The 18,001-nt window shown below is 38.1% G+C and overlaps 1 protein-coding gene across 2 annotated transcripts in view; it reads left to right on the top strand.

Moving 5' to 3' along the window:
- Positions 1 to 18,001, top strand: part of pik3c2a (phosphatidylinositol-4-phosphate 3-kinase, catalytic subunit type 2 alpha) — a 29,343-nt gene that overhangs the window by 2,691 nt on the left and 8,651 nt on the right. For both annotated transcript variants that reach the window (XM_043264453.1, XM_043264454.1), the window contains exons 2-17: positions 862 to 2,010; positions 6,460 to 6,560; positions 6,999 to 7,159; positions 9,393 to 9,513; positions 10,585 to 10,696; positions 10,798 to 10,877; positions 11,004 to 11,067; positions 11,167 to 11,313; positions 12,273 to 12,312; positions 12,412 to 12,631; positions 14,118 to 14,240; positions 14,364 to 14,531; positions 14,661 to 14,769; positions 15,436 to 15,578; positions 17,336 to 17,524; positions 17,782 to 17,875. In XM_043264453.1, the coding sequence (XP_043120388.1) occupies positions 931 to 2,010; positions 6,460 to 6,560; positions 6,999 to 7,159; positions 9,393 to 9,513; positions 10,585 to 10,696; positions 10,798 to 10,877; positions 11,004 to 11,067; positions 11,167 to 11,313; positions 12,273 to 12,312; positions 12,412 to 12,631; positions 14,118 to 14,240; positions 14,364 to 14,531; positions 14,661 to 14,769; positions 15,436 to 15,578; positions 17,336 to 17,524; positions 17,782 to 17,875 (2,952 nt within the window). In that variant the 5' untranslated portion in view covers positions 862 to 930. The remainder of the gene's footprint in view (positions 1 to 861; positions 2,011 to 6,459; positions 6,561 to 6,998; positions 7,160 to 9,392; positions 9,514 to 10,584; positions 10,697 to 10,797; positions 10,878 to 11,003; positions 11,068 to 11,166; positions 11,314 to 12,272; positions 12,313 to 12,411; positions 12,632 to 14,117; positions 14,241 to 14,363; positions 14,532 to 14,660; positions 14,770 to 15,435; positions 15,579 to 17,335; positions 17,525 to 17,781; positions 17,876 to 18,001) is intronic.

The following is an 18,001-nucleotide window of genomic DNA, read 5'->3' as shown; positions in this document are numbered from 1 at the left end:
GAATCCTTTTACTAATGCATTGAGCTGCTCGTGAGCTAAACTGTGCATTGCATTGTTCATAACACCCCTAAATGACACATACCTCTCTGTCTTGACTTGTTAGAGACACATCTTCTTGCTTTGTTGTCACTTAAGTAAAGTTAATCAGTCCTGCTCTTTTTTTTTTTTTTTTTTGTGGGTTTTAGCACCTAATCAGTGAAGCTGTGAATGAGGAGCTGAAACCCTACTCTGAGTTTGCAACTAATTGGTTCCGTTTCAATTGCAAGCTGGCACGTCTCGGGCCTATAAGGCATAAGGAAATGTCTGGTATGCGCTTGTAACCGCCTGCCATTCACCCATTAAATCTAGATTCTGACACGCCCTAACCGGCCACTCGCATGAACTGTACTTTTTAATGCTGACGTTTTGAGCATTTCGTTATCTAAAGACTTCTCGTAATCAAAATATTCATGATGGACTTGGCAGGTGTCCAAAACATTTGATTGTTGCATCGTAACATGAAGGGTTTTCAGTGATACGGTCATAAATGACGGCGTTGTGCATCTTTTGTCAGGCTTGAGTCAATTTTCTGTTGCAAGGTGGAGGGTTGCATTCACCCGTCTTTTCATGTCAAGGGCTTTCATTTTGAACATAAGAACAAAAAGGATTCATTTTATTTCATGTCTAAATGTCACTCCAGTGTTGGTGCATGATGAACTGAATTCATTACTGTGAGTGAAAGAAGCTCATATTTGTAAACACACCATTGTCAACAGGAAATATGCTGGTTAAAAATTCCCCAGAGTGATTTATATTGACCACATGTGCATCTGATGTTCCTGATGCTAAAATGTTATGTGTTCTCTTAATTTCTTCCCGTAGGCACCTGTTGTAAAGTTCCTGTCAAACCCAGTGGTCTCCCCATGTACATAGCAAGGCAAAGCTGACACCATGGCCCACATATCCAGTGGCAATGGGTTTAAGTTTGACAGGCCAGCCTCTCCGGGGGTGGTCCGGCCCAAAGGGATTGTGGGAAAGGAGGAGGCTTTACGTATGGAGTTAGAAGCCTTGGATAAAATCAAGCGTGAGAAAAGGCACACACTACCAGCCACTGCGCCTTCTGTTAATCCCCTTCCCAATCCATCAGCACAAACATCCACTAGCCGGCAAGAGAAAGACCTCATTGTGTTCTCTGAATCGGAAACACAGAAGAAAGAACAAAAAGATAAATTTGAGGATATCGATCTAGAGAAGCTGACCAAGGAAGAGCTGGAAAAGCTCCTTCTGGATGACAGTTTTGGCGTCAACAAAATGACAAGACCTTCCTCTTTGCTAGGTTGCAATCTCAGCGCGTCTTATCCTGGAGGACATGCATTCAGCCCTTCTTTCCACTGGACGCCCACCCCTACAAACGCACACACTCCCATCTTCCCCTCTGCTCCCTTTCCGAAGCCTCCGTGCTCCTTCCAGAATGGTTTTAGTCCAGCTATATCTCCCTTTATTAGTTTGCCGGCCCAAGCCAGCCCCTTCCTCTCCTTTACACCAATCCAACCACCTGCTGCTCTGGTCTACCCACAGCCTGCCGTCACCCCGGAGATGGCCAAGCTGTTCGACAAGATTGCCAGCACTTCGGAATACTTGAAGAACGGCAGGTCCTCCAGCATGGAAACCGAATCGACAAGTGTCAAGTCCCTGGAGCCCATGCCTCAACCCTCAGAACCCCCCAACATCAGCCGTTTTGAGTGGCTGGAACTGGACCCGCTCAACAAGCGCAAGGATGTGGATGTGGAGGAGATGGCCACTGTATCAAGTGGACCTTTCGTAGAGGAGTCTGGGACTGCTAAAGACCCATGGGATGCGGTTCTTCTGGATGAACCTGAAGTTGTGGATAATGGCAGTCCCTCAGCACAGGTGAAGAGCAAGGTGGCTTTAGCCACCCAACACAGAAGAGCATCAACGGGGGCGGCCGTAACAAGAAGCCAGTCCCTAAACATAGCTGCAACTTCAACTGATCATAGCCCAGGCAAACAGGTAAGAGGAACGTACTTTCTACTCACCCAGAACATGTTGGCAGCATTGATTTTTTTTTATTTTTTTTTTTTATTACCACTTCCTCTTGTGCAGAGTTAAAAGAACCTGCAGTGGGTTTGTAGGAGGAACTAGTGTAGAGTGTATATCCTGTTTGTCAGTGTAGTCAACAATACAAATTTTCTAAATTTACTATATATTAAATTATTAACTTTCCCCTAATGGTTAAATGTAGTTCTTTACAAATCATGTCTGATTAATAAAATATTTTATAAGCAATTTATTAAATGTTAAAAAAAACATTTACATAATGTGTTTTACCAAACCGTATTAATCAGAAGCATCTTTAAGTAATTGATTTAAAAATAATAATAATAATAATAAATTATTGTTATTTTATTGTTTCTTTTTTCCAGAATATTTACATTTTACAGATAAATAAGTTCCGGTTAAATATTAATTAAAAATTATGTTTTAATAATATTTTTATAAATAGTACTATCATTACATTAAGTAATACATTTATGTCATGGTTTTGTCAAGTTAAACCAGACGAGTTGCAGTGAAGAGTTTGTGTTAATATTATGAGGCTAGTTTGGCATTTGCTGGTGTAAAATGCTTATGAAGTGACTTCTAGAGCAGTTCTACAGATTGTTCATGTAATCCTATTTAGGCAGCAAAAGACGAGAATACAGCGAGTGTCAGGAATGCTTTAATATGTCTGTAGTAAATGATTCCGCAGAGATGTGCAGAACCTGCAAGATTCATATTTAAATAGTGTTTTTGCAGCTTAATATTCACAGACACTAGTCCATCGTGTTTTGATTAACCTGCATTGACCTACCTTTAATTTATCCATACAAAATGTAACAATTTCCTTGACATTCCACATTATACGCTAAATTAAGTTTTTAAGACTGGATTCACTGTGTGTTTTCTACATCGCAAAAATCATAGGGCTGAAACATTATAGTGTTCTAAGAAAACAGTAAGTGTAAACATAAGTTCCGTTCAGCCAAATGAAGATCAAATCAGAGCAGTGAAATGTCATGCTAATTTTATTTTAATTTAAGCATGGTGTTGTGTGCTGTATCCTGCTCAAGACGCAACACAAGATGTACGTGTAAGACAAGTTTATATAGAAGAACAATTAAAAAGTAATGGGAAGTAGGGCCTAATTCACAACATAATATTTTATAAGTGTCTCTCATGCTTGCGTACCTGTAAATTCCAGCAGCCGTGCTCTGCGATATGACAGGAAGTAGTAGTTATGAATGTGCGCTTGTGTATTTCTAATTATTCTACCATGCCAGTGTGGTAAATATCTTTTCAAAAGTTCCTGCTAGGGGTGATTTGCATCTTGCATTTTTGGTTTTGTCCCTCATGGTTGGTTTCTTATCATATTCAGTTCTGCTGGGGCTTAGTCGCTTTTGTAGTTGGTCTTTCCTTAGAAACGTTGTAACTGACTGCCAAAATAAAAAACAGTTTCCTGGGAAGAATGTGAAACTTTGATTCCTTATGAGGAGGGTGTGAAAATGTGTGCGTTTTTTTTTTCCCAGAAATCCCACTTCCTGTTTCATTATGTTTGTTTCTGACTAGGACAATTGGCTGTTGTCACACATTTCCCACAGTACTTGAAGAATTTGTGACCGTAAGTTCTACAATAGGGACAGCTTTCATCAAAGGATAACATAGAGGGATCAGTCTTTGCACTTCCTCTTTTTAGGAGTATCATTATATTTCGATATCGCTATATGCGTCATGTATTTAGTCACACATCAGGTCTAGTTCATAGTCCTAGCTAGTATTCTGTCTTTGTGTGTGTGTCTATAGAGAGGACTGCTGCTGGTCTCATTAGCACAGACAAGCCCCAGCTAGCTGTTTTTGCCCCATGGGTTCTTTGCCTGACATGCCTGCAGCGGAGACGTGCAGCTCCCCGTTGCCATGGCAGCTCTCCTTCGGAGTGTGCGAAAGAGCAGCGAAACTAATCTGAGCTTTGGTTTTGGTGTACAGTTACTTTGCTTCACCACACACAACACCAGATACTCTTATCAGAAGCCCTGGATATTTCAGCCCTTATCAACACACACATCCCAAAAGACCTGTTTGTTGTCGGTCTCGGTGTAAGTATAAGTTCACTGTAGCCATTACTTCATGCTTGTGGTTTGGGTTACAACTCATTATCAAAAGTGGTTACTTTTTTTGGGTATCGCTAGAAGCATTTAGGATTAGTAGAGGAAAAGCTTTTTTTATAGCATATTTTTATCATACAGCGTTCATAATGCATAATCTCGGCTTGCCTTACCTCCTGATGCAAGCATGTAAAGTATTGGTGTCAAGGGTGAAGTTTGCGTTTGTTAATATTTACACAATCAAATAATTAAACAACATATTAAACATTTTTTAATAATCAAATGTGAACCTGAAACCAAAAACCGGTCTTGGGCGTCAAACAAGCGTCTCGATTTGAAATCGAGATTTATACATCACCTGAAAGTTGAATAATTTAAGCTTTCCATTGGTGTATGGTTTGTGGTCCAAAGGTTCAATGCATTTTACTGATCAAAAATTTAATTTTGATACATTTATTGTAGTTTACAAAATATCTTCATGGTACATGATCTTTACTTATCCTAATGATTTTTGGCATAAACTACAGTTTAATAGGTTGAGCTATTAAAAAAAAAAAGTTAGTCTCTCTCGCTTTTTAGGGCTGCATTTATTTGATCAAGGTACAATAATAAAATTATGTAAAATATTATTGGAACTTAATCTATTTTTAATACATTTAAAAGTGTAATTTATTCCTGTGATAGCTAAGCTGAATTTTCTGCATCCATTAAGCGTCACATGATGAAATCATTCTCATATGCTGATTTGGTCTTTAAGAAACATTTCTTATCAGTGTTAATAATACTGATGTGGCAGGTCTGTTAGAGAGCATTGTAAGGCCTAATGCACAGATCCAATACTTTTGACATGTCCGACATACATAATGTGTGCCAAATATGCCTGGAAGCGTTTATAAGCAGCTACATATCGGTCAGACATTGAGCTAGTATTTGACTGCCAGTGTTGTAGAAAGACTGGTATCATTGGTCATAGTGGATCACAAAAGTCACTTAGCCCACACAGCAGCTCTTGTATGCAGACAACAAAGTGTTTCTGGTTGATACATCGACCCTGTGGTTTTTGTTGCGTGTGTTTGTGATTTATAAATGTGCTGTGAGTGTGAACATCCCCTCCATGTGAACCATTAACTGACTGTCAGCTTATCCTAAATGCAGAAATGAAGCTTTGTTTAATGTCATTGTGAGTAATTAGATTCATAAACGGAGCTCTTAGTCACAGTTTACCATCAAGTACTATGCCATCAGTGGAACGTTAAATCATGTGACGGAAGTTCAGTCAATTTTTTTTAGTGGAAGTATTATCAGGTCAGTAGGGAACAGAGTTCCAGTTAATGCATATCAGTATTCTAAGCAACAATAGCAGAGAGGAAGTTGCATTTGCTGTGAATTCTATTACATACAAACGTAGATGGTAGTGAATTTTGCTTGTGTTCAATCGATTACTAAGCTCATGTAAGACAGCTTCCTCCATTCTTTCATTCCTGAGTGGGTTTTTTTTTTTATTGTTTCTTGGCAGATCCCTAAGAAACTTTTAACCTGAGGAAAAGGTCTGTTTGGACTGGGAGAGATTGCATGTAGGGCAGCCAGAACTGTAAAACCGTAGCTCTAAGCAAAAGCGGATGAATAATTTGTGAATGTGTGTCACATGGCGTCTCATTTTTCTCTAAGGTTAGGCCTAGAGCTTTGGCCTAGTAAACAGCTAAAGAAACATCATCATATCAGATGGGTATGTGGATTACTCGCAATAAAACATATGATCTACTCTTGATTGCTTATTTTTTTTCTATTTAATTTATGGTAAATCTGTCAGAAGCAGATGTTCTCATCCTAGACCATGTTAAAAGGAAATTTCACAAAAATATGCCTATTGAGATGACATGCATGTAGTCTGCATGGTAAATGTAATTAAACAAAAAAAAATTTTTTTTTATTTAATTTCTTAGCTTGCGAGACATTATTGAACTAAAATAACCTTTTATCCCTATTTGTAATTCCACGTTGATGTTCTTTTTTTTTTTGACCTGTTTCCTTCCTGAAGGAAGTCTCTTTTTCTTTTCTTTTTTTTTTTGGCATTTCAGACATTCTTCACATTCTCAGTATCCTCTCACCAAATAGACAGACCGTCTCATTCCACATTTGAACTGGGATGTTAATATCATCACTCATGTCTGTTTGGTACCCCTGTGCATAATACAGACTGTACGTAATCTATTGTTTACAACATATTTCTCGTGTGTAGGACATCGTTAGTAAAAAGTGAATGGATAGGACAATAGGCCAAAAGTCTAGTATAACCATGGTTTTGTGTGTCTTTTTACAGGTCTATAAAGGAAGTACAAATGTACTCTCAAAATACTCCGTCTTAGAGGAAAAGGAAGCCCAAAATCTTGAAGTCGTAGCGTTCTGTGAAGACATTTCAAAGTGAGTTATGAGATGTTGTTTTGTTTTGTTTTTTTAATTGACTGTTGAAAGGGATACCTCAGGAAAAAAGCAGGTCCCACTACTACAGCTGGGTTGGTAATCTGATATCAGAAGGTCCCACGATACCTGAATCAGCACTATAATGTTAGATTCTTTAGGGGAAGCAAAGCTAATTTGGACCTGAAGGACTAATTTGGGAAATGCCTTAAAACCTCATATGTATAGCTCAGACAAAGACTGCTGACAAGTGAAATGCAGGAAGTCTACAGCTGTGTGTAGCCCATGTAACAATGGGAGCTAATACATGGTTTGCTGCTAATATACAGAGAGAGCATGTATATGAATATTAATACAGGACTTAAGACTGAACCTTGCAGTACACCATATTTGCCATTGCTAGCTCTTCATTTCCACAGTGTTGTGCTTTTGTTTTTGCAGATTGAGGTCAAAGTTCCCACATGATGACCTGGCTACAAATCCTGGCTATGTTCTCAGCCCTGTGATCACTCAGAGGGATGCAGGAGGGGACAATGGGGGCGGCGTAAAAGTATCCATTGAGATTTCTGATTCTCAACAGCCTGTAACTTTCACTTGTGATGGTAAGCAGTTCTTTGTCACACTTTAGCCATTATAAAAAGCTTTTGATAGTGAAAACATTTTATTTTAAAACGAAGGCAGATAAAGGAAAAGCTCACCCAAAAATGAACATTTTCAAAAGAAAGTTAGTCTTGCAGGTTTGAAATGTCATTAGGGTGAGTAATAGTTTTGGTGAAATATCCCTTACAAGTATCTAATAACATCTGATGAATCGTGTACTCCCTATTTGTCAATAGTAAGCTTCTCCAAATGTCTGCTTTGGAGGAAGCTGACAAATGAAGAAGTCATGACACAACGCCAGAGAGCATTTCTTGGCCACTCTGACACATTTTCTTTTTACATAACTGTCGTGGTGCGTCTGCTCAACAGATTCTTCGATCAGGGTTTCTGTGTTTTTCATTTTTCGGCTTGCATGTCACTTGCCAAGGTTTTTTTTTTTACTGGGTAACCTGTCTGTGGTCCAGGCACGGAAAGTCCTTTTCATTGAGCTGTAGTGGCCTTGGCTCAGTTCTGTGAAGCGGCTGTGTTCTGAAGACTGTCGGGCCTCGTTTTTTTGTGCTGAGTCTCTGGCCACCTCACTCCTGGCAGGAAATCAAGACTGGCCTTTTGTGTTGAAGAATTTTTCTGTGTTGTTACTGCCTAAGCCCCATAGCTCTTTTTGTCCTGGATAAATCCAGCATAGACTGTGGTCTTAGGAAGGAAAAAGGGGGCACAGTGTCTGTCGGGCCCCAAAGTTGCTTCACAGATAGCTAATATGTTCAAGGAGTGGCTCAGCTATGACTAGTTGAACGGTTATAATGTTCTAGCTATCTTTTTCTCACATTCACACAATTCTTGCTTGTTTTTTTTTTCTCCTAAACGGACCCTGTTTGTTGTGTTTAAATCAAGAGGTTTTAGATCCTACTAAAAGTCAGGTTTGTGACAACATTCCTACATTTCATGAAAAGTGGTCATGCTTTTACTGTTACTTAACTTTCCTTAATCGGTGCTGAGAATCACCATACAGCTAAATGAACATACCATGTCTTTGCATGTCAGTGCCGACTGTCTGAATCTTCAAAGAGGAAAAAGAGGTTTTTGAGGTTTCCCTTAGTTTGCTTAAGTGGAGGAAAATGCTTAGCTCTGTGTAAGGTTAGTAAAGTTAGCAATTCCAGACATACTTGGCATTAAAGTAAAGGCAAATGATGCTGAGGAGGCGACTAGGGTTAGAATGTGTGGAATATGAAGGCTTTGTCAGGATAAACCCAGATTAAATGTTGCAGTTTTCTGATGCCTGCATCAGACCTTGTCCATTTTTTTTTTTCTCTCTCCCAAATGTCGGTAAATCCATTTGACCAAAAAAAAAGGTGTAGTTTTATTTACAAATTTAGCAGTAGCTTTAGCATTGTGCATATATGGTCCGATGTTCTACTCTAGCTTTTCTGCCTCTTAGCTTTTTTCCAAAGCGTTCCTGCCATTTTAGACCAACCACAATCTCCTGACATTCCTGTACCATGTGTGTTGCTGTAGTGCCACGAAAGGATGGCAGGGCGAGGAATTTTACTGGCATCCCACAACCCTTCAAAGCAACCCCAAATCCACCACAAATTAGGCATGACCATCAGACCTTTAGGCTTGAAAACACGGCAGATTTGAAGAGTCCAGGCCAGGCAAAGCTGACTAACTGTAATCCAGCTCTAGGTTTGGAGCTTGTCGAGAGGATCATTCCAAGGAGGGGTGTGGGGCCTGTTATTGCTGCAGCCTGGGGTGACCATGAACAATATGTTGGGTGTCATATTTTTCTTCTAAACTTCTCATGCCAAATCCATTTCTTGTTATGGTTTTCCATCTCCATGAACCAAAAGAGGTTCACAATAGTTCATAGGTCCTGTTCCAAATGGCACTCTCATTCCTTGCTGTCCTCCAAGTCAACATTGTACCGCATTAACTGTTTGGTAATAGTCCGTCTTAAAACTTAAAACCAGCATCAGCCTAAATGGCTTAGTCATGGTCATAATGGCTGCATCTTTTTTTTTTTTTTTTTTTTTTTTTTTTTGCAATTATTTACTCACCCTTGTGTCATTCCAAACCACTACATTTCTGAAGTGTGTTTTATTTGTTAATAAGACAATAAGAGTCAGTGGAAGCAATATTGGACACCACTGGCTTGCACTGTATGGACAAAAATGCATTTTTTCGAAATACGTTTATTTCTTGATTAACTTTTACTTTTGTTTTCTGTGTTTCTTTGCCCAGTGAGTTCTCCAGTGGACCTGCTCATAATGCAGGCTCTGTGTTGGGTCCATGATGACCTGAACCAGGTGGACATCAGCAGCTATGTTCTCAAGGTCTGTGGACAAGAGGAGGTTCTACAGAAGTGAGTACTTTGTTTACTATCGCCCTTCCCTGTTGCAGGCATTCTGTCGTATTACATAAACAAGTCCCCTGCCAACATTCCTTGAAAACTGGGTTATTTCGCTTTAATTGTGCTAGTGAAATGCTTTTTTCCCGAAAACCATGAATGCAAATTTGACATTTTATGCGAGTTAAAATGAGTAGTTAACACACATTTTAGTTCAGTATTTGAATTTGAATTTATTGTCCAGGATGTATTGTTCATTGTTTTTGCTCCATTTGGTTAATGATAATAGTTCCAAACAAAGATCACAGCAGAACAGTCACGCACATGCAACGCAGAGCAGCGGTGTTTCGTTAGTGAATGATTCACGTTTTTGAATTTTTAAATAATTTGGCTCAATGATTCAGTGGTCCATTCATAAGGACAGGCACTTGCTTCATAGTCAGCCAACTGAATGAATCGTTTGAGAGCTTCAACGACTCATTAAGAGAAGGCATTATGATGCTGGCACCTACTGGCAGTTTATATGATTTCATATGATTAGTAAAAGCCCTATATTATCTTATTATATTATGTGAAATTATTAATAAAATGTAATAATTTGTCATGAAAGATTATGCATGCATTTAATATGTTAAGGGGAAAATGTCCTTTAAACAGGTCACGATTGGGAAATATTTGTGTGTAATGAATTTTCAGTAGCGATGGAGTCACATGATTATTCAGAATTCATTGTAGTACTCGGTTAACATTTCTTATTATTATCAGTGTTGAAATTAGTTATACTGCTTAATATTTTAGTAAAAAGTAAGTTGGGTTTTTTTATTTTTATTTTTTTTATTTTCCACTCTCTTATACAGTGGAAAAAAACAGAATTTTATGTTTTGTAGCATTATAAATGTCTTTATTGACATTTTGCCATTTTTTGTTAATATTATAATAATAATAATAATAATAATAATTATTATTATTATTATTATTATTATTATTATAGAAAGTTATTTGAATAAATAACTAATGATAACATTTATTTATTGTTGCTTTCGGCTCTGGCTCACGTCTGAAGCATTTTTAACATTTATCTTCTAGTAAACACAGTCTGGGCAGTCATGAGTACGTGCAGAACTGCAGGAAGTGGGAAACGGAGATCAAACTACAGCTTCTTTTTCTTAGCACAATGAGAAGAGACCTGGCCCGAACAGTAAGACTGGAATAAACTAATAACCGCTGAATATAGTAATGCATTAAACTAGTTTCTATTAATGGAAATACTTAATGTTTGCATGTTTTGTATGCTTACAGGCAGAAGATGACATTTCCTCTATTGTCTTGGAGAAATACCTTGGCCTGGTGGAGAGGCCATTTAAAGAGTCAGTCACAAGGTAGGAATGTGCTTCATCTTATCTCCTGCTCCACTAAAGGCTACAAATGCTTGGGGTGGCCTTTGAAGTCCCTGATTGTTCATGTTGATTTCTCTCATTCCTTTGCATGTTTTTTTTCTTTTCTAGAGAAGGCCTTGCTGAATACCTTGAAGGATATCATAAGCAGGTCAATCTCTGTCTTCAGAATGAGGTAACTTTTTCAAACACAGCAAGTTAATACTATATGAAAAGAAATATGTTTGTTTGAAATGGTTTCATTGTGTCTCACTTTCATTCTTTCTCTGATTAGAGCACCCAGTATAAAACGGTGGACAATGTGGTTCAGTCTGTTAAAAATCTGTGCTGTGCTCTGGATGAAGTTGAGACTTCAGCCATCAGTGATGCTGTCAAGAAGCTCAAACGCTCTGTCAACCTTCCCAGAACACGTTCTCCAGAGGTCAGAGAACATTCAGTGTGAAGTACTTCTGCACTGTAATAAAGTTGTATCTGATACTGATAAGTCACTAAGAATTTTAATTGTATGACGAATAACCGATTGTTGATAAATGGCTAATATTACAGTTCTGAAACCAAACTAAAATCACTTGAAATGGTTACTTGAACTGATAAAAGTGAGTTTAGGCACTATAATGTATATTGTTCAATATGGATGTTTTTTTTCTCCAACTCCCAAAGAGTTAATAAGTTGAGTTTTACCATTTTTGAATCCATTCAGCCGATCTCCGGGTGTGGCTTTAGCATTCCTAGTCAGTCTAGCAAATCGCAATTTTCCTTTTTCTGCTGGTCTTAGTACATGATATAACTACAGAAGAGTACATTTTTAAGTAGGAATAATGTCAAAACTCTTTGGTCATTTTTGAACGTGATGCTACTGGTCTAATTGGATTCAATGATCTATGCTAAGCTATGCTTAAAAGTGCTCCCGCCAGACCCAGAGATTGACTGAATGGATTCAAAAATGGTAAAACTCAACTTATTAAATCTGGGGAAGTTGGAGAATGAGCCTATTTCCAAAAAAAGTGGACTGTTCCTTTTTAAAATTAAATCTAAACTTGTATAATTCAGTTATTAGTGCATTTTACTTGTCCAGTACTATTAATAAAACAAAAAAAAACTGTAACTGTACAGATTGTGCCTATTTCGGTTTATATCGACCACAGCACTATAGATATTGTCCCTAGTTTAAACTGCAGCAGTTTTAGTTGAATTGTTTTAGAATTATTGAATTTATTGAACTATTTAAGGTAATTGATTTCAGTCAGTTTAACAATTTCAAATATAAATACATTTAGCTGACTAAAATAAATAGATTTCAACGACTTGCCTTAAAATGAAAACAGTAAATTAAAAAAAAAATTTCAGTGTATATAAAAAGAGCACTGTTTTGTTTTGCAGGCCGGTGCCACGAGTTCAGCTTCTACGAGTTCAGCTAATGGTAAACTCAGCTCCTAAAATCATCTCAATTCCAAATTGTTCAATTACCAGTTGTTTCTTGTTCACATAAGTTGTTACTCTGCTCTTTTATGATCCCCAGATTATGTCAGCCCAGTAAAGGAGAGTTTAGCCGGACTCACAGATGCTGTGTATGAGCTCGCCAAGCTCTACCTGAGGTCTTTCTGTCCAACTACTCCTGGCTCCACGATGGAAGAGCACATGGAGGACAGCAGGGACAGCAAAGAGGCCTCGGGGACCACTGAGCATTTGCAGTTCACGCTATTTGCCATTCATGGCATTCCTGCTGCCTGGGTCAGCAGGTGAGCACTGTGTCCCTTTTAGTGCTTGTGACATGCGTGTTTCTGAAGCTTTATTAATCCTTTCATAACACAGAAATGAATTTTAAAAGAAATCCATTTACCCTTCTTGTTTGGCGTATCCAGCCCCGCAGTCTAAATAAGTGCTGAACGCCATTTAATTCAGTTCAGACTGATAATGACTGTTTAACAAACTCGCAGCCAAGGTAAACTTCTCTACTACTTTCAAAGCACTGCCTTAGTCCATATTCATTACACTGTTATTTCCTCCTAGATAATTTCAGTAATTTAGGGTCTGTGTTCTCTTGGAGCAATCAGCCTCAATAAATTATATCTGGACCATTTAACATTTAACCAAACTTGGAGAGCTTAGAATCACATTATTTCCGTTCACTACACTCAAAAATAACATACTTAAAAAGGTTTAAGGACACCTATGGAAAATGTAGCAAGAAATGAGTGCTGATAATGAATCTTTGGAGGTTCAGGATATTGCTAATCGTCTCTTTTTACAAGGGCTATGCATTACGGCTAAATATTTAATCATTTTGACAGAAAATAAGCTTTGCCATCACAGTAATAAATTACTGAAAATAACTGAAAATATATTAAAATATATTTTAATATTATAATCTTGCAAAGTATTACTGCTGCTTGCTGCATTTCTAAACAAACAAATGCAGTCCTGGGCATAAATATTTCTTTCAAAAACATCCTACCAACCCCAAGCTTTTGAATAGCATTATGTGCTTATGTATAATAACATTTCTATTTTATATCACTTACTCTTATCGAATACTGTTGAATGTTTGTTGAAGTCAGTAGAGGTGAATTAATCTTTGGTTTAGGTCTTAGCATGTAGATTGTTTTATCTTTAGCTCTTTTATTTATCTAGCCTCAGCAGCAGCACTTATCTGCTGTGGCCAAAATAGACTTGACTAGTGATTTCCATAAAGAACAGTAAGAGCAGGACAGAGAGAGAGAGGGGTGTGGTGTGTTTTTGGAGGCAAAGGAGGGTCAAAGTTCTGCACCACTTGGTTCTGTATTTTGATCCAGTTCTCTAGAGGAAGAACATTTTATTTGTTACCATTTTCTCCCTTGAGGATACTTTCTGCCAGAGTGCTCATCATGGAGCCTATTTATAACAGTATGAAAAATTTCCATAGACCACACCAAAAGAGATTCAAAATATGCGTCCTTGTGCCATCTATAATTCGACAACTATTTAAACTTTGATCGGCTGTGTAAAAAAAAAAATGAAAGCACATTTGAAACATCTCAAGCAAATACTTGGATATATACAAAACATTTGTGTTAATTGTGCGTAAAACTCAAGGGCTATTTTTTTAAATAAATGTTCAAGTAGTGTTAATAGTTTTGTTTATCTTATCATATTTAGTCAAATTATGCTTTTGGTAATGGATAAGTAAAGGCCAATTTTTTCTTCCCTTTCTGTGCCATAGAGTAATTTGTCCTTCCTGTTTTTCAGTTTTGAAAAATACTACCTGATGTGTGCCCTGACCCACAACAACAGGAATCTCTTCAAGCCTGTCCAGTCCAAAAAAGTGGGAACATACAAGAGCTTTTTCTACCACATCAAATGGGATGAACTGTAAGTGTTAATGCCCCTTAAACACACTGGCACGCTACTTCCTGCAATTTGTAGAATTGGAGGGAAATCGGTGAGATTGCTGCCAGTTCCTGCTGTTGGTGACGACTACCTCTGTTTCTTTAGGATAAATTTCCCTATTTCAGTGGCGCTTTTACCGCTAGAGGCCATGCTGAGTCTTTCCCTCTACGGGGTTCTCAACCAGAATGCGAGCAACTCGCCGGATTCTAACAAGCAACGGAAGGGACCAGAGCTTTTGGGAAAAGTGTCCATGCCTCTATTTGATTTTAAAAGGCAAGTCTTTAAAGTAGTGCCACAAATTAATTGGATTTACCTTGGAGGGTATATTATAGCCTGCGCTAAGTTAATACATTTGAGACAGAAGTTAATAAGTAATAATTCTTCTTGGATTTTGTGTTTCAGGGTGCTGTCGAGAGGTAGTAAGCTGCTAAGTCTGTGGACATCTCCTCACGTCCTTCAACCTGGAGCTGCAGGCAAGGGGAAGAATCCTTCAGAACGGATCATACTGCAGGTTCTTTTGTTTGTGCCTTTTTCCATCTCCGTTGCTCTACACTGACATTGATTTGATACTTAAAGGGTCATGAATTACCTATTGTTTTGTACTGTTCTCTCAGGTCCACTTATAACCTTATCAAGATTTTTCCCTTAAAAAACATCCTAATGTTGTAATAATAAGCTACTTTTGTCATCAGAACGCTCTGTGTGAATAGGCCGGGAGGATTGTAGACTCAGAAGTTAACAGCAACTGCTATGATTGGCTAACAGTTGTGTATGTTTGACAGCCTACATCCTTTACAGTTGGGCGTTGCTGTATTTTAGGTTAAAACACATAAATACTCAATACACATCAAACGCAATCAATAGTGATCCCGTAAAAAAAACAATCACACTTGTGTGTTGTGACATTACTTTGGGAGCCAATATAGTCTGCACAGAATCGTCTTTCAGTTTTTACAGGCAGTGATGTAGAGGCAGAAGTCGATCATCTTCTGCGGAGCGAGAGTTTATCCACACTTATTACGTACATTTCACAAGCTGTAATTTTCGCAGGCGGGCTTGGATATAAACTGTTTTTAGACTAACAAAGTTTTGACTTCCAAATACAACATACCTTCAAGGGAGTTTTTGATTTCTCACGTCATATCTTCTTTGAATATCACTGTCTGTCCGTGAACAGGTTGACTTTCCCAGTCCAGCGGTGGACGTGCTCTATGTTGGTCCTCAGGAGAACGGCTGCCCAGACCCTCAGTCTCTTGATCCGCTCGATCCGGGAGATCGAAGTGAGATAGAAAAGCTGTGTGCGCAAGCATCTGCTTTTGGGTAAGACTGCATCACAGAACCTCATGGCGTAATGTAGATTTGCATTTCGTGAAGGAAACACCGTTGCTTGCTAAAGTAGGATTAGTTTGTAGGCTTGGATTCAGGCTTTTGTTAAATCCCTACTCAGAACTTTCGATACGGTTACAGTGCAACATGCTTCCTGTCTTGTTTGAGCATCAGACACTTCTTAATAAGCCTGAGTAGCATATGAACTGAACATGATTTCAGATATAAAGGATAAAAGAGCCTTTGAGAGCATTATGTAATTGAATCAGTTCTGCTTAGTTACTCCAATTATATGGATCCCCTTCAGCTTGCTTATCTTATTTAAGAGTTTTAATTGAATTGAGAATGAAGTGATTTTAAGCTTTTTAGAGTATAATAACCTCTATTAAAAAGTCATGGACATTATTAAGCCAATTTACAACATTCTGAACATTTCACAGCAGCGCAATAAAGTAGTCAGTACTGTTTGGCTGACAAATACAGTACTATTAAAACTTTAGCAGGTTTTTTTATGCATCTCTTACGCTCACCAAGTCTGCATTTATTTGATACAGTAAAACCAGTCTTAGGTGTCACATGGTCTTTCAGGATATATATATATATATATATATATATATATATATATATATATATATATATATATATATATATATATATATATATATATATATATATATATATTCCAATCTGGTTCTCAATTAGAAAACACTGGTAAACTGTAAAAAGAGCATAATTTATTTAAAATAGAAATTTCGTTAACAGTGTGTTAAAAGTACTTACTTCTATATATCCAAACAGACATTGATTTACTTCTGTTGTCTTCTGTATGTACAGGACAGTTCATAAGTCACACTGTTTAAGAGAACCATTTAGTTTTTCATATGAATGACTTTTTAGAGGTTTTCTTGTAAAGATAGCAAAAGCGATTCTGTGCAATAAAACAGACTTGAACTGCCTGTGACTTTAGAATAAATCTATTGAAAAGGAGACATTGCAGCTGAAAAGCAGACAGTTGTCAGGCCTTGTTTAGTATGCTCTGGTGAAAATGCATCTCTCAGATGTGAAACAGAAAGCTCAGTCAGCTTTAAAACAGCCACACAACACTCAGTCTCAGCCGGTGGGCAACTTTCCATGCTCATTTTGTGAGCATGTCTCCTTGAATGCCCACCAAGTGCCAACAGCTGCCAGGCTCCCAGCTTGACTGCCCATTCGCAGACACATTTAAGAGGTGTGACTTGTTTCCAGTGTCTCTTATCTCTGGATCAGAACTAAAGCTTACTTTATTGTTAATGGTTTAATGGCTGCTTCCTGGGTTCATTTGAAACCCACATCATTTCTAGCATGCGAGTTGCATTTTTCTTATCTGAAACATGCTGGAACTTTAATTCCAAGGCAACTTGTACATCGAGCATGCAAAACCTGCACAAAGCAAACACATTCGGAATCATACCCATTGCTCAAAGTTTATTTGTGCAGCGCATTTCCCACATGCCGTTTTTCATTTAAACTAATTGGTTTATAATGAATGGCACTATAATTTGTTTTATACTTTTCTCTACTCTTTTCTTGTTCTGTTTTGAATACTGTTAAATTTCAAAGGCCAGTAAAATTTGGATTTCTATAATGTTTTGTATTATTGACTTGTACATTATTTCTAAATGTAAAATGTGACTTGTAGACTGAAAGGCCAAGTCAGACTTGTATGATACTTGTCTACTTTGACATTATTACCCAGCGTTCTTTTCCACCAGGCTTTCACGAGCAGACAAGCAGCTGCTCTGGGACCAACGGTACTATTGTCGGGACTATCAATACAGCCTGCCTAAAATATTGGCCAGTGCTCCCAGCTGGGACTGGGGCAGTATGGGTGAGATCCACTCGCTTCTGCACCACTGGACACCTCTGACGCCCGTTTCGGCCCTGGAGCTCCTTGATACAAAGTATGTATCTCTGCTGCTCCCCGTCTGTTTTATGGCACGCTTTCTTCTTTTCCTTCTCACATTTTTATCGCATGACCTTTTTAATGTGTCACTTTGGTCGTAAGATTTTTCTTTGCTGATCTTTCTTTTTGCTTTTAAACTTTACATAATTTTTGGCCACTTTATTGGTGTCATGACTTGCTTTATTACTGTTCTGTTAGAGAGAAGGTGCTGAGCATCTGGTTAATGTTGTGCTTGGTTGTGTGTGTTATATTCAGGTTTACTGACACAGAGGTGAGGAAAGTGGCCGTGGGCTGGATTGAGAGCAGCAGTGATGATGAGCTGGCTGACTATCTCCCTCAGCTGGTGCAGGTGCGTACACACACACACACACACACACACACACACACACACACACACACACACACACACACACACACACACAGACACACACACAGACATTTATGCATGCATGTTTTCCTCTATAAACAGGTTTCA

Source organism: Puntigrus tetrazona, chromosome 18 (assembly GCF_018831695.1).
Source record: "Puntigrus tetrazona isolate hp1 chromosome 18, ASM1883169v1, whole genome shotgun sequence".
Classification (NCBI taxonomy): Eukaryota; Metazoa; Chordata; class Actinopteri; order Cypriniformes; family Cyprinidae; genus Puntigrus; species Puntigrus tetrazona.
The sequence above is the reverse complement of the archived record's forward strand: the minus strand, read 5'-3'. Positions and strand labels throughout refer to the sequence as shown.